The sequence below is a fragment of the Melozone crissalis genome, unplaced genomic scaffold, assembly GCF_028551555.1.
Source record: "Melozone crissalis strain CALT ecotype California unplaced genomic scaffold, PUWL_Pcris_2 ptg000016l_1, whole genome shotgun sequence".
In the NCBI taxonomy this organism is placed as follows: domain Eukaryota; kingdom Metazoa; phylum Chordata; class Aves; order Passeriformes; family Passerellidae; genus Melozone; species Melozone crissalis.
In genome coordinates, this window is record NW_026535794.1 from 45,800,588 (window position 1) to 45,812,880 (window position 12,293).

Genomic DNA, 12,293 nt, shown 5'->3' on the forward strand with positions numbered 1-12,293 from the left:
GTGGCCTATTATGAGTAATTAAAAATGTTAATTTAGTTATTACTACGCTTCTGTGTTCTAACAAAGTTCATATTTTAATTTCTTCATATAAAGTATGTTTCTATGCTGTCTTAATCCAGTGGTACAATTCTTTGGGTTTTTGTGGGCTTTTTTTGGTTTGGTTTTTTGGGGGGATTTTTAGTTGGGTTTTGGGGTTTTTTTTATTATTTTTCTTTATTCTTTCTTTTTACAGTGCAATGCCACATTGTGTGCCACCACATATGGGCTAAATTTCTGTCTAGCCTCTAGTGTTATTAAATTTAGTTCTCAATGATATTTTATGACTCTCCCATAGCATCAAAATGCTACTTTGATCTAAAAAAATCCAACTCCTTTTCAGGCTATCAATTCATATGAGAATAAAGCTGTTCTTTGCTGGTAGACAACTTGGGTAGGGCAGCAGAACCTTGCTGATCAGCTCAGTGGGTAAGAGCACCAAGGTTGTGGGGCTGAACCCTATATGGGCCATTCACTTCAGAGTTGGACTCAATGATCCTTGTGGGTCTTTTTTACCTCTGAGTGTTCTGTGATTCTGTGATCATGGCCCATTTCTTTTCAGGATTCCAGTTGTTTGGGGGAGGAAATATAGGGGTTATTTCAGGATTTCATTATGTTATTCCAAGTTGGATGCATGTTTCACTGAGAAAGGCTTCTTTTGTTCAGGATGAATTTTCTGCCCACAGTTGAATGGGAGGTAGAGGAGGAAGGCAGATTTCAGGGTAGCCAGTGGCATGTCAATCAGGAATACTTTAGGGGAAGGGCCCATGTGCAGATCTAAGTTCAAAATCACCCTAGAGGAAACGGCTGACTCTGGGTTTCTGAAGCTCAAACTAAATATTTTGACTACTAAGCAAGATGTTTTATGAACATCTTTCACCATCTCCCACTGAAGTTGCTTCAGTTTGTATATATTAACTTTTCCTTGTCACAGAGTCTACTGATGATCTGGACTTTCAGTAAAAATGAGTAGAAATGAAAGAACTGAAGTCCTCTACATTTCTTGTAAGATAGCAAACTACTGTGGGATACAGGTGGTGTGATAACCTAGTGAGTGTGTCAGTGCACACTGGGAATGTTTGTTTGAAGTCTTAAATATTTAAGAAAATTGAAAGTCCAGCTCCATTCTGAAACAGCATAGAGTCTCAAGTCATTGATTTTTTCAGCATTGCTAGAATACTCTCATTTGAATTTTGTGTCATAGTTGAAATACTATATAAGAAAACAAATGTGTATGTTCATGTGTCTGTATATACATATTTAATGGATCCTGTCATCCTTATAAAGCAATAGATATAAGTTCCCTCATAATCATTTAGTGCCTGTTTACCACTGAAATGAAGGTATACGAAGGACAAAAAACCTTCACTCTTTAGAGGGTTGAAGGCACTTTGTTACGCTCTGAAGGCTCTGGAATCTCCTGTGTTTCCAGGCAATAATTGCCTTAACATCGAGGAAAATCAGGAAGTTTTGAATTGAACCTATGCCCTACATATTGATGACTGAAATATATCTGTCATTAAGGGGAATCTATTTTAATGAACTATAGCAATTTTCAAACCTGTATTCCTAAAGTTGATTTCTTGAATCGGTATGTGGTTATTTAAATAGAAATGACTTAGGGAAAGAGTGGGGTGAGGCTGTGAAGAGAACTATAATAAATTATTTGAAGATTACCCTGGAAAGATGTGCAAAAAGAAAAATGCTGTTCAATATATTCTTAATAATTGTAATAAGAGAATGCAGTGTAACTTCCTCTGTCTTTGAGAAAGATGTAGAACTTGCTTAGGAGAGCCTCCTATTTTGCTGAACTTAGCCATTTCTGATTCTGTCTTTGAACCATCTGTTAATCTCTGATGAAAATGTAATAAATTAAATATTATATAATATTTAACAGTAAGAGGTATACTTTTTTCAAGTCATAGCATCTGATACTGTTTTGCAAATGCTTATGAGAAGCAGAATTTGTTTCCTTTCCTTATGTTCTTCTAGATGTGAGTTAAGCTTTTAATTGTAAGTTGTGCAGTTGCTCTTCTTTGCAATGTAAGAATTGACTTTAGAATAGGTGAGAGTAAGAGTTTTCAGAAGTGGTGCTTGGTGCCAGGCAAGAGTGCTTCAGGGAGTATCTGAGGGGTATCAGGTGACCCTGTTGTGCTGAGTGACCGTAAATTTTTCAAGCTGTCTACTGCCTGGTGCTATTGAGACTGCCACTATGGGAGCAAGGCTCAGGCTAGTCCAAAATTAATTTTGCTATATTCTTGTTTATATTCTCAGTGAAGCTATTACTATTTTTTGTCTTAGTTTAATATTCTGAGTAATAAGAACTAAATCAAAGAACCACAGAATAGTTTGGGTTGGAAGGAATCTTTAACTATCATCTGGTTCCTAGGAAGAGATGCCCTGGGCAGGGATGTCATTCACTGGACCAGTTTGCTCAAAGCCCTGTCCAGCCAGGCCTGGAACAGTTAGAGGGATGGGGCATCTATAACTTTTCTAGGAAGCCTGTGCCAGTGTCTCAGCACCCTTGCTGCAAATAATTTCTTCCTTATATGCAATCTATATCTTTTCTCTTTTACTTAAATCCCATCTTAAATTCACAATAATAATAATCTATTAGGACATAAAAATTAATTATAAAACTCAGATTGCAAGTATATTTTGAGTAATAATAATTACTATTATTGCTATTCTTGTTAGCTGTCATTTCTTTCTCCGTCAGTTCACTTTCAGATGCTGTTCTGTGGCCTAGCATCATCAGTCTGTTGCTGGCTAAGGGAACAGCTGTCTTTCAATATCAGTGAATTCCAGTGGCTGGAAGACATTAATTCCTGTGACTGACATTGCATTATGCTGTTAGTATTTTATAGAGATAAAATGGGGCTGTCACTTCATAAGTATATTTCTGAAATGTATGTATTTGAAATATGACCTATTAAAGTGAACTTTATGTTCACTTTTTCTAAGGTCACAGGTAGAGATAAAATAAGAATTAAATGCAAAGCAGGAAGAAAACAAATAAAAAAATAAAAATCACAATGTAATGAAAAAATGCTATTTCTGTCCCAGACCAACATAACCAAGATACATATGCTGTCTTTGGTTCTGGTGCCACAGGCATAGCTAATATAAAAGCAAACTCTGTAGAGTCTGGAAACTGCAGCAGTATCTTGGAAAAATTTAAGCAAGGAGAAAGTATTGTCATTTAACCTTGAAATTCTCTCTAGTCTCTAGATTAATTTACTTGTTCTTTTAAATTTTTCATCTTGACTACATCCTGTTCCTTCTGGTGAACAGTAATAAAGCAAAATTATGTTAATCATGCACAGAATTTAATTAGGGAATGGGATTTGTGGCTTGTTTGTTGGACACCAAGTTAAGCTCATCAGTGGTTTGTATGTCTGTGGGAGATTTTTGGATAACAGTAAATTTCCTTCCTGTTGTGTCTGAAAGAGAAAGAGTGTTTCTAGTATTTACATAGAAAAAGAAACTGTACTTCCTTTTGCTATCTTTTTTTTATTATCATTGTTTGTTCCAGTTGAGAAGTTCTCTGGCTGTGAACACAAACTGCTCTTTCCAAATGTACAAACATGACTCTTAATACCAGACTCATTTCCCATTTCCTCTGAAAGTGATGAAGCTTTTGATGGCTGCATAAACACTGCCTTTTTTAGGCCTGGACTGTAAAAATACTTATGTTTGTAAGCTGACATTAAGAGATATAGCAAATGCTTCAAGTCTTATTTAGCTTTAATATGTGTATCAAATCCACTTACATTCAGGAGAGTTTTAATCACTGTGGTGCACACACAGATTTAAGACTATTCTGAATTCTAACCTTGCTCCACTATCACAGTTCAGTTCTGTTCAGACCACTGGATCCACTTCAGCTCCTTTTATTCTTGGAATTCGTATCCATAGCCTGGCATAAGAAGAAAATACATTCATCTTCAAGATCTTGAATAAATGCCAAGATAACAATGTGATGCATGGATATGAAAGTGTGTTTGTGTAATACACATACTGTTTATCAGGAACATTAACTGGAGATAGAATTGAGAATAAAGATTATATACCACTAATTTATGGAAGAAGAAACTTTATAGAGATAGTTTGCTCATAAACTCCATTCCTCTAGTTCACAAAGATAGTGTAACATACTAAAAATGTTTTTTTGTTTTCTGGGTTTTCAAGTATTTAATAATGTGATTATGGTAAAGATTTATTCGTGCCCATGGTCCTTAATTAACTGATCAAAAAACCTCCAAACCAACAAACCCAACACGTACATTAGTCTACTATACTTTTTTTCAGTGTTTAGTCATCTGGAAACAAAAATGCTAAAATGGAGGAGATAATTCTGTAATCTTCTTCAGTGTCAGAAGGAAGGGACAAGACTAGTGATTTTAAAATTGTTGAAATTTAAGTGTTGAATCAATCATGAATTGTCTCATCCTGACCATGGATATTAATCACAGAAAAATCATGCCAAGTAAAATCTCCCTATAATATTTCTTTAGAGTACACATGAATTTCACTACTAAGCAAACAAACTTATTGTTTAAGAGATAATATTTATTGAATATAGCACCACAAAAAAACCACTGTAGTCATTAATAGGCTTATTTAATAATTTTTTTACACCTAATAAACACAGTGTTTTGCAATGTAGAGTTTTCATTTGCAGCAATCAGTTCATAGTTTCTCTTGCCTTGACTGCGTAGGGTCCTAGTAGGAATATAGTTGGTGTAGAGCATAATTGCTTGTCTGCCTAAGCCCAGGACAGAAATATGAAAGAAATGCCCCCTCTCTCATGGGATAATAATGCTGGCTGTGTTACTTTCCAGCATTTCTGCCAGTCTGTTCACTGAGCAATATTGTTAGTGCCCCCCTGTTTCCTGCCATGTGATTTGGTGCCTAGGTATCAACTAACAGGTGTAGCTACCCTAGGAGTACCTTGAGTGGGGAAAGGCTGGAAGATGAGTTTCCTAGGACACCCATGCACACTAGGATGTGTACTTTGAGCTGAATAGATTGATAGCTGCTAGAGCCTGGTAGTTGAGTATGCTTGTTTTCTAAATACATGTCTCTTGGGAACATACGAAATCTCTATGAACAGGTGTCTACAAATGAAATGTACAGAGTGACTTTAAAAAAAAATATATAAATTATAAAGAGAATTTCCTAATGTCTTTCAGACTAGTAATCAGCTACTTAAATAATCCCTAAAATAAGTAATAATAGAAATTAAGGAATGATGTATTTTGAAGGTGCCAAATGTAATCAGACTAAACCATGATTCTAGCAACAGAAGATTCAGCAAACGTTTCCTTTTCATTTAACAGCCCTTCATTGTTTTCAAGTTTAATGTAACTTGATAAACTTGTTATCAGCTTTCTCTGTTGTAATTACGGATTGAGTAAATGTGAGTGTGTGGGAAAAAGCAATGCTCTTCAAACTAAATAGTATTTTGAGGGTAGAACACGTAAAGCAAGGCATATAGTCAAAGATATTTAACACGTAAATGTGTTTTTCCTGTCCCTTTTGGCGGCTTTAATATATCTCTCAATCCAACTAAATTGCAGTAGAGAAAAGCATCCTTTCCTCATTTAGACAGGTTCCATTTCCCTGTACTTCTTTGTCAGCCTGTGGCTTCTCATTCAACATCTTTTTCACCAACATTGCTGGATTTTAAGCGAGTCTGAGGACAAAGAATAAAACATTCAATTTGAGATTAAGAGGGACAATGGATATTTTTTTCTATCTCTTTTACTTCCTTGTAAAAGCATAGCTTTTCCTCTCTTGGTTTTTTTTTTTGGTCAGGATTTTTTTTTCAGTTATGGAAAATGTCAGGAAAAGCTTTTCAATCCCGATCTTGCACCCCTCAGTAGGCAGCGGAAACTGAGTCAGTATCAGTTTTTGCTTTTAAATACTGCTTTAGCAAGTAGTTAGCTATGGATATGGGAGCAGGTTCTGAGGGAGAAGAGACAGAGACCCATTTCTTAACAGCTGATGGTGGATTAATGAACAGAGTATAAGAGACTTCTTTCCTTGTGGTGGCAAAGTGTCTTTTGCATCAAAGCAAAATCCAAGCAGAAAAAAAAATGTCCACTGATTGTTGTCTGTCATTCTGAGTTCTTGAAGAAGTAGCTTTTCATGAATGCTGGAAATTCAAGTCTGATAAGTGAATATTTTGGTATGGTAGCTTTTGGCATAATGTTTGAATGCAGCTCCCAAGTGAGTTTGCAGTTCAAATGCTTCACAGCTACTTGAGACTTTCCACAGCATCTCCAGACTTGAGTCTAAATATGAAGTTACTGCTGTGGTAGTATCTATTGAATGAAATGAAACTTGTAGAGTTTCATTGCTTCAGAGCATATCAGTGCAAATTCTTCCAGAATACTGGAATTCTCCAGAGTGGGATATCTTTATAGATTTTTTTTCCCATACTGTCTGCTCAGTTGTACGCAAATTTTTCTTTTTAGGAAACCTCAGTGTTAATCAGAATGAATAGCTTTAATCCTCAGAAAGGTAATTTGTTTGACTACCTTTTTCTAGGTAATGGGGAAGTTTGTTTTTGTATGAAATTGAGTCTGAGCATCCTCTCTGTGAAGAAGCCTGACTCTGCTTGAGAGAGGAGCCTACTCAGACTCCCTCTGTTGACAGTAAAGAAAATTTTCCATGAGAGTTGAGTTCTTTCATTAAAGCTTTTAGCAAAAGGATAAGCTTTGAGGTTTCATTGCTGCCAGAAATTTAGGTGCAATTTTGTAGAAAGAGGAAATGTTACTCTATTTTAAAAGCTGCTGCTGAATTGCTTTGCGATTCATCTGTAACGGTGAATGTAAAATTGTGAAATTTTGCATTGCCTCCTGCAGTGGGTATTAGAACAAAATGTAAGACTAATTCTACTGTTTTCTGTTGGTTGATGCTTGACATTCTAGGTGTTTATTAATGATTTTCTTTCTCCTTAGTTAATGCTTCAAAATCACTACTTTTCCCCTATAATCAATTGACTTTTCCTAAGCACGTATTGACTAAGAATGCAGATGCTCTTTTTTTTTTTCAATATTCCAGGAGGAATTTCTGTGAAAGCTCCAGGACTAAAAATCTTTGTATGTGAACTGAATATGTTACCATTGTGATACATCTGAAAAGCGTGATCATTCTAGATATTGGTTGTCAGATTAGTTGCTCCTTTTTGCGTGACCATACTCAGAGGGAAATATTCAGAAATATTAGTTCTGGTAGAACTGTACTTTTGAAAAAGTCTGATTTTTGAAAAGCAGAGCCGCAAGAGATATGACTGTTCTTACTGCTGATTTAGATAATTAATATGGAAAATAGGATTACCTTAATGTTAGAGATCCATATTATATGCTTTCAGTTTGTGCATAACTGGTCTTATGAATCAAAGGCCACAAAAATTAGAGATTAAAGTTAGAGATTAAATTAACCAAAGTTTCTAATTCTGTATTTCATAAAGTAATAGCAAATCAAAATACGCTAGATTGAAGGCAATCTTAAACTATGTTCCTGTAAATATGTCCTTGTTAAGCATCAATGTTTTGGTTTATTTCATCTCAACTATACTGTGACAAAGAATCATTAGATAAGAATGGCATATTTTAATAACTTTATTTGAATATGGTTAATTTCTATAATTGTCTTCTTTCAATGGATTTAGTGTATGAAAAATCAAGCCTCTATATCCTTATGTTCCCTTCCTTACCTAACTTGTGTTCATAGATCGTATATAAGCTTGAGAAGGAGAGTGTAAAGTTTAATCACTCTGATTATTTTGAATGAGCAGGAGTACTGTGGTATGTAGAATAAAGTTTAATTACAGCCCATCTGTAAACGTAGCATTTAGGGCTTTCTCTTCTGGGTTCTTAGATACATAAGTAGCAGACATGTATGTGAAGTCTCCCAAATTGCAAACCTCTTATCACAAGTGCAATCTCTTTTGTTATCTAAAGTGTAATTAAAATACTGTAGTTTGCCTAGTACTGTTCTAAGTTCTAATCCCCTTAAAGGAAGAGAAAAGGCAGCTTTAGCCGTAGTGTCTTGCCGAGATTCCTACTCCATCTTTGCTAATTCACACCTTTTTACCTAACTGGTTTAAATAAATACCTCAGCTGATTTCTTTTGTGAAAGTACAACCCTTCAAAATTAGAATGAAAAGTTTAATGGCCTAAATACAGTTCAGTCCTATTAGAAAAGCTTGATTTATCTTCTGTGATTTCTTTTTTTTTAATACTAGTATTTCCTTGTTATGCCCTTGGTATTTCATAGCTGTCCTTTTTAAGCACTGAAGCAATTATTTTTAAGAAGGCTGATTCTTCAGGGTCCAGTGCTTTCCTGCCTTTCATTCGCTGAAGCTGTACATTTTAATGAAGTTGTTTCATCTGTGTTGCCAAACACTAGAATTTTACTGCTTCAATTCTAATTATCTCTGCTGGCAAATGCTATGTTTTATTAAAGCTGTCAAGTGCACTGTTCATTAAATGTCCACAGTCAGTGGTGCTGTGCACACAAATTAGATCAGCTTTACTCCTTGATAGATTATGAAGTTAAATATTTTTATATAAACCTCTAAAATTGAGTCTAACAGCAATCAGTGATGGCTTAGATAAGTAAAGCATACCTGTAGCTTCTTGGAACCTAGTATCTTGTCAAAACCCATCATGGAACATATGTTAAACCACTAGTAGTACAGCTGAGTATACCATTTGTATGATTATTTAATTCATTAAGATACCATTTTCCTTCCTCAAGATATCTACATTGCATCTTGAATTCTAATTTGTATGTATTTAGGGTAAGATAAGTTTTGTTATTTGTGCTTTGATATAAGTAGAAAACATCAGTGCTGGTTGTTCAGCAGAGGGTTGCAAAGCACAATTGATGTCCATTAAAAGCAAAAATGGCTTCACTGAAATGTTACTAACCTGGTAAATGTGAAAGATTGTTATCATAAGCAACTAACAGCTTCTCTTCTAACTGCATATCTGAAAGGGGAATTTTACTAGAAGGTGTTTACTTCAAATATATGAAGCAGTAATAGAAATATTATATCTGCAGAGAAAATACTTGAGTGAGATCTCGTTTTGACATCTGGGGATATTTTTTGCTTTTGTTATTTTATGTTTTTAGTGTATCTATCACTATCCTCAGTAGTGGAAATAGTAATTCTTGCTGTTTAATGTCTTGTTTTCTAGGCGTTCTTTAGGAGAATTAATAAGATATTGTGATGATAGACTACCAGATAAACACTTTATCTTTTGAAAATAATGTTTTTCTTCTATTTCAGATATCTGTAGGAAACTAAATTCAAATTTACTTTTAGTACCATGGCTTTATGGTGTCTGTTTCCTGTACTGGTTACCTTACCTTTGAGCAATCTGATGTTTATACTTTCCAACTTTGCTTTTGAATTTATCAGGCTGTATTTCAAACCTTCAGAGGAACAGATATTTATTATGTTCTTTATGGAAATCATAAATAACATCTCAAAATGCTATATAAACTAAATAGAATTTAAGAGCTCTTGGAGATATATATATATATATATATATATATATATATATATATATATATATGGCTTGGGTAAGAAACTAAAGTCCTTTAAAAGGCTGTGAGGCACTCTTCCTTGTCTCTTCTTATGATGTATTTTAGAGCACTTTATTGTGAATAGAAAATTCATATAATGTGATGTTGAATAGAAGTCTGTGTATGTTTATGTATTTAATTTTCTGTTAATGTATTATACTTGTATATATATATATATTGCCTAGTATTTGTAGGAAATAATGCATTGTATTTTTTCAGTGCAGAAACAGGAAGTATTCCTTTGACTGTATTCAAGAGCTGAAGTGATTTTTGCCATCTGAAATGCTTAACTTCAGACAAGTTTCATCATGTTCAAATTTAAATTTTTTTCAATTGTCAGACAAGAGGTGGACCCTAATAAATGATGCATTCTGTAGCAGTGAAGTAGTTGAGCAATACCAATATACTGAGAGATTTGATGGAAAGGGATGCATGAAAGTTACCTAAGTGCATGTGAGAGACCTATGATGCATGAAACATGACAATTTTTTCTTAGTTGTTATTTTCACTTTGGATGTATATATATACATTTGACTTTGAGTCTGAAAATTGGACAAAATATTTCCTGAAACTTCTAGGAAGATTTGAAGAGTACTCAGGCTTATATTTAGATCTAAACTGAGATTTGTCAGGGTTTTTTCCTATTTTGGGTTCTTGGAAGTTATCTTAGTTATTACTGTCCCTCGTGTGTATATAAATGCATATTGGTTGCATTGCCTTATCTATCCTTTTCAGCCTGAGTGTGCAAGTGTAGTGAATATAACACAAGAAAATAAATTTCTTTAAAAACCTTGGTGCCTTCCTCTGCTCAGTGTAGTCTCAACAATTGTGAAAAATCACTGAAGCAATCTTCAAACATAAGACATTAAAAAAGTCCTGCATTTCAATACATTCATAGGTCTTTAATATGTCTGTGAAATTATGAATGTATACAAAGAAAAGCAGCAAATAGACTTATGGTGGGGTTATCAACCTGAGACTGAAAAGAGTAACAATAATGCCATTAATAAAAGAAATATTCAAAGGGAAATATTTCTGGTTCTGAATATATAGAGATGAGATTGATAAAGTTCTATGCCATTTTGAAAAGTCCTAACATTTTAAATCTAGAATTGGTTTAGTTTAAAAGAACATAGGAGAAGTTTTGGTCTAATGTTGTAGAGCAGGGTCCCTGAAATGGATGTTATCTAAGATATTTGCCTAGTTTTATAGTATTTAAATGTTGAATTTTAACAGATTGAGAAAGTACTAGTTTTATATTACCATATTTTTTAAGGTAATAGTCTTCTAACCTTGCAAAAGAATTACTGGATTTTTATATTTTTTGTACTGTTTTGTTTTTCCAGAGATACCAGGACAGTATACTTGGGAATACAATGCAAACTGTAATTGTCTTACTGAATAATATTGTTGCTAACAAAAGTGTGAACATGATTCCACTCTTTCAAGAAGGTATGTCACCTTTATCTTTATTCTCCTTTATTCTCAGACGTTTCCCAGTGTGTAGTGTCTGGCACTGTGTGAAACTGGCTTTTATCTATTTAGATTTTGTAGTAGTTGTTAGATAATCACATGGTAGCTGATGTCCTCCTCATCACTTCCTCTTCCTTCCTTACTGATTTGATTACAAATTTAACTTTTAGAAAGTTGTTCTTCCAGGAAAATGTGCTTACAAAAGAATTACTAACTGAAAATTACATTATGCCTGTGAAGAATGGCTTGGGAAAAAAGTAATGGACTAGAGTAGTAACCATAACACTGCAGAGTGTAGAGACACTTCTGCAAATTCTTCCTTTTCTCACTAGTTAAACCTGTGAAAGGATAAGCTGAACAATATTTGTGCACACTTTTAAGAAATAGCTTCTGTTCCAGTCCAATGATGTAGAGCAATGGGGTGGAACCCAAGCTGACTATAAACTCTTAGTTTACAAACCATTGCATGTCTTCATGAAATGCTTACCACCTACGTTGGGTAATATGACACTGGCACAAGTTGCCTGGAGAGTGATTGGATGCCTTGAACACATCTGTGAGAGTGTTCAAGGTCAAGTTGGACAGGGCTCAGAGCAACCTCATCTAGCTGAAGACATTCAAAGGTTCTTTCCAACCCAAACTGTTCTATGATTCCATTATTCATTTAACTGCATTTTATTATGTAAGCTTCTTTTATTTAGAAATTGGTTCTGAAGAAAAGGTTTCTACTATTGGAACTCTATATAAATTACAACCTTGTTTAAGACATACATTTTGATAGCATTTCTGTTTATCATTAATGGGTGAGTGACATCTAGCAACACAGGTCTATGTTACCATTTGTACTGTTTGTTGGTACACGTACCAGCCTATGAATCCATCAAGGTAGGTAGTAGGAATCATGTCCTCATCTTCATAATTAGCATAGTAGTTTAAACACTGACCCAGAGAGCAAGAGAGATGAATTCCTGAACCTTTCTAGTCTTAAGGCATTGGATGGGCAATGCCATTATTCAGGAGACAAACTGGAACTTGACACTGTTGCTAAATAACATATTCCTCTCCTCTGTTGCAAACAGATTAACTCTGAAGTTAATGATATATTAGTGGAGAACAGAACCAGGAGAAAACAAAAAAGGAGAAAAAATGGAATAGTATGGCTAATTTGGAAAGGGCTG

The 12,293-nt window shown here is 34.5% G+C and overlaps 1 protein-coding gene across 1 annotated transcript in view; it reads left to right on the top strand.

The window, feature by feature from the left end:
- Positions 1 to 12,293, top strand: part of ULK4 (unc-51 like kinase 4) — a 211,241-nt gene that overhangs the window by 111,980 nt on the left and 86,968 nt on the right. The window contains exon 32 of the mRNA XM_054274292.1: positions 10,989 to 11,094. Coding sequence (XP_054130267.1) covers positions 10,989 to 11,094 — 106 coding nt within the window. The remainder of the gene's footprint in view (positions 1 to 10,988; positions 11,095 to 12,293) is intronic.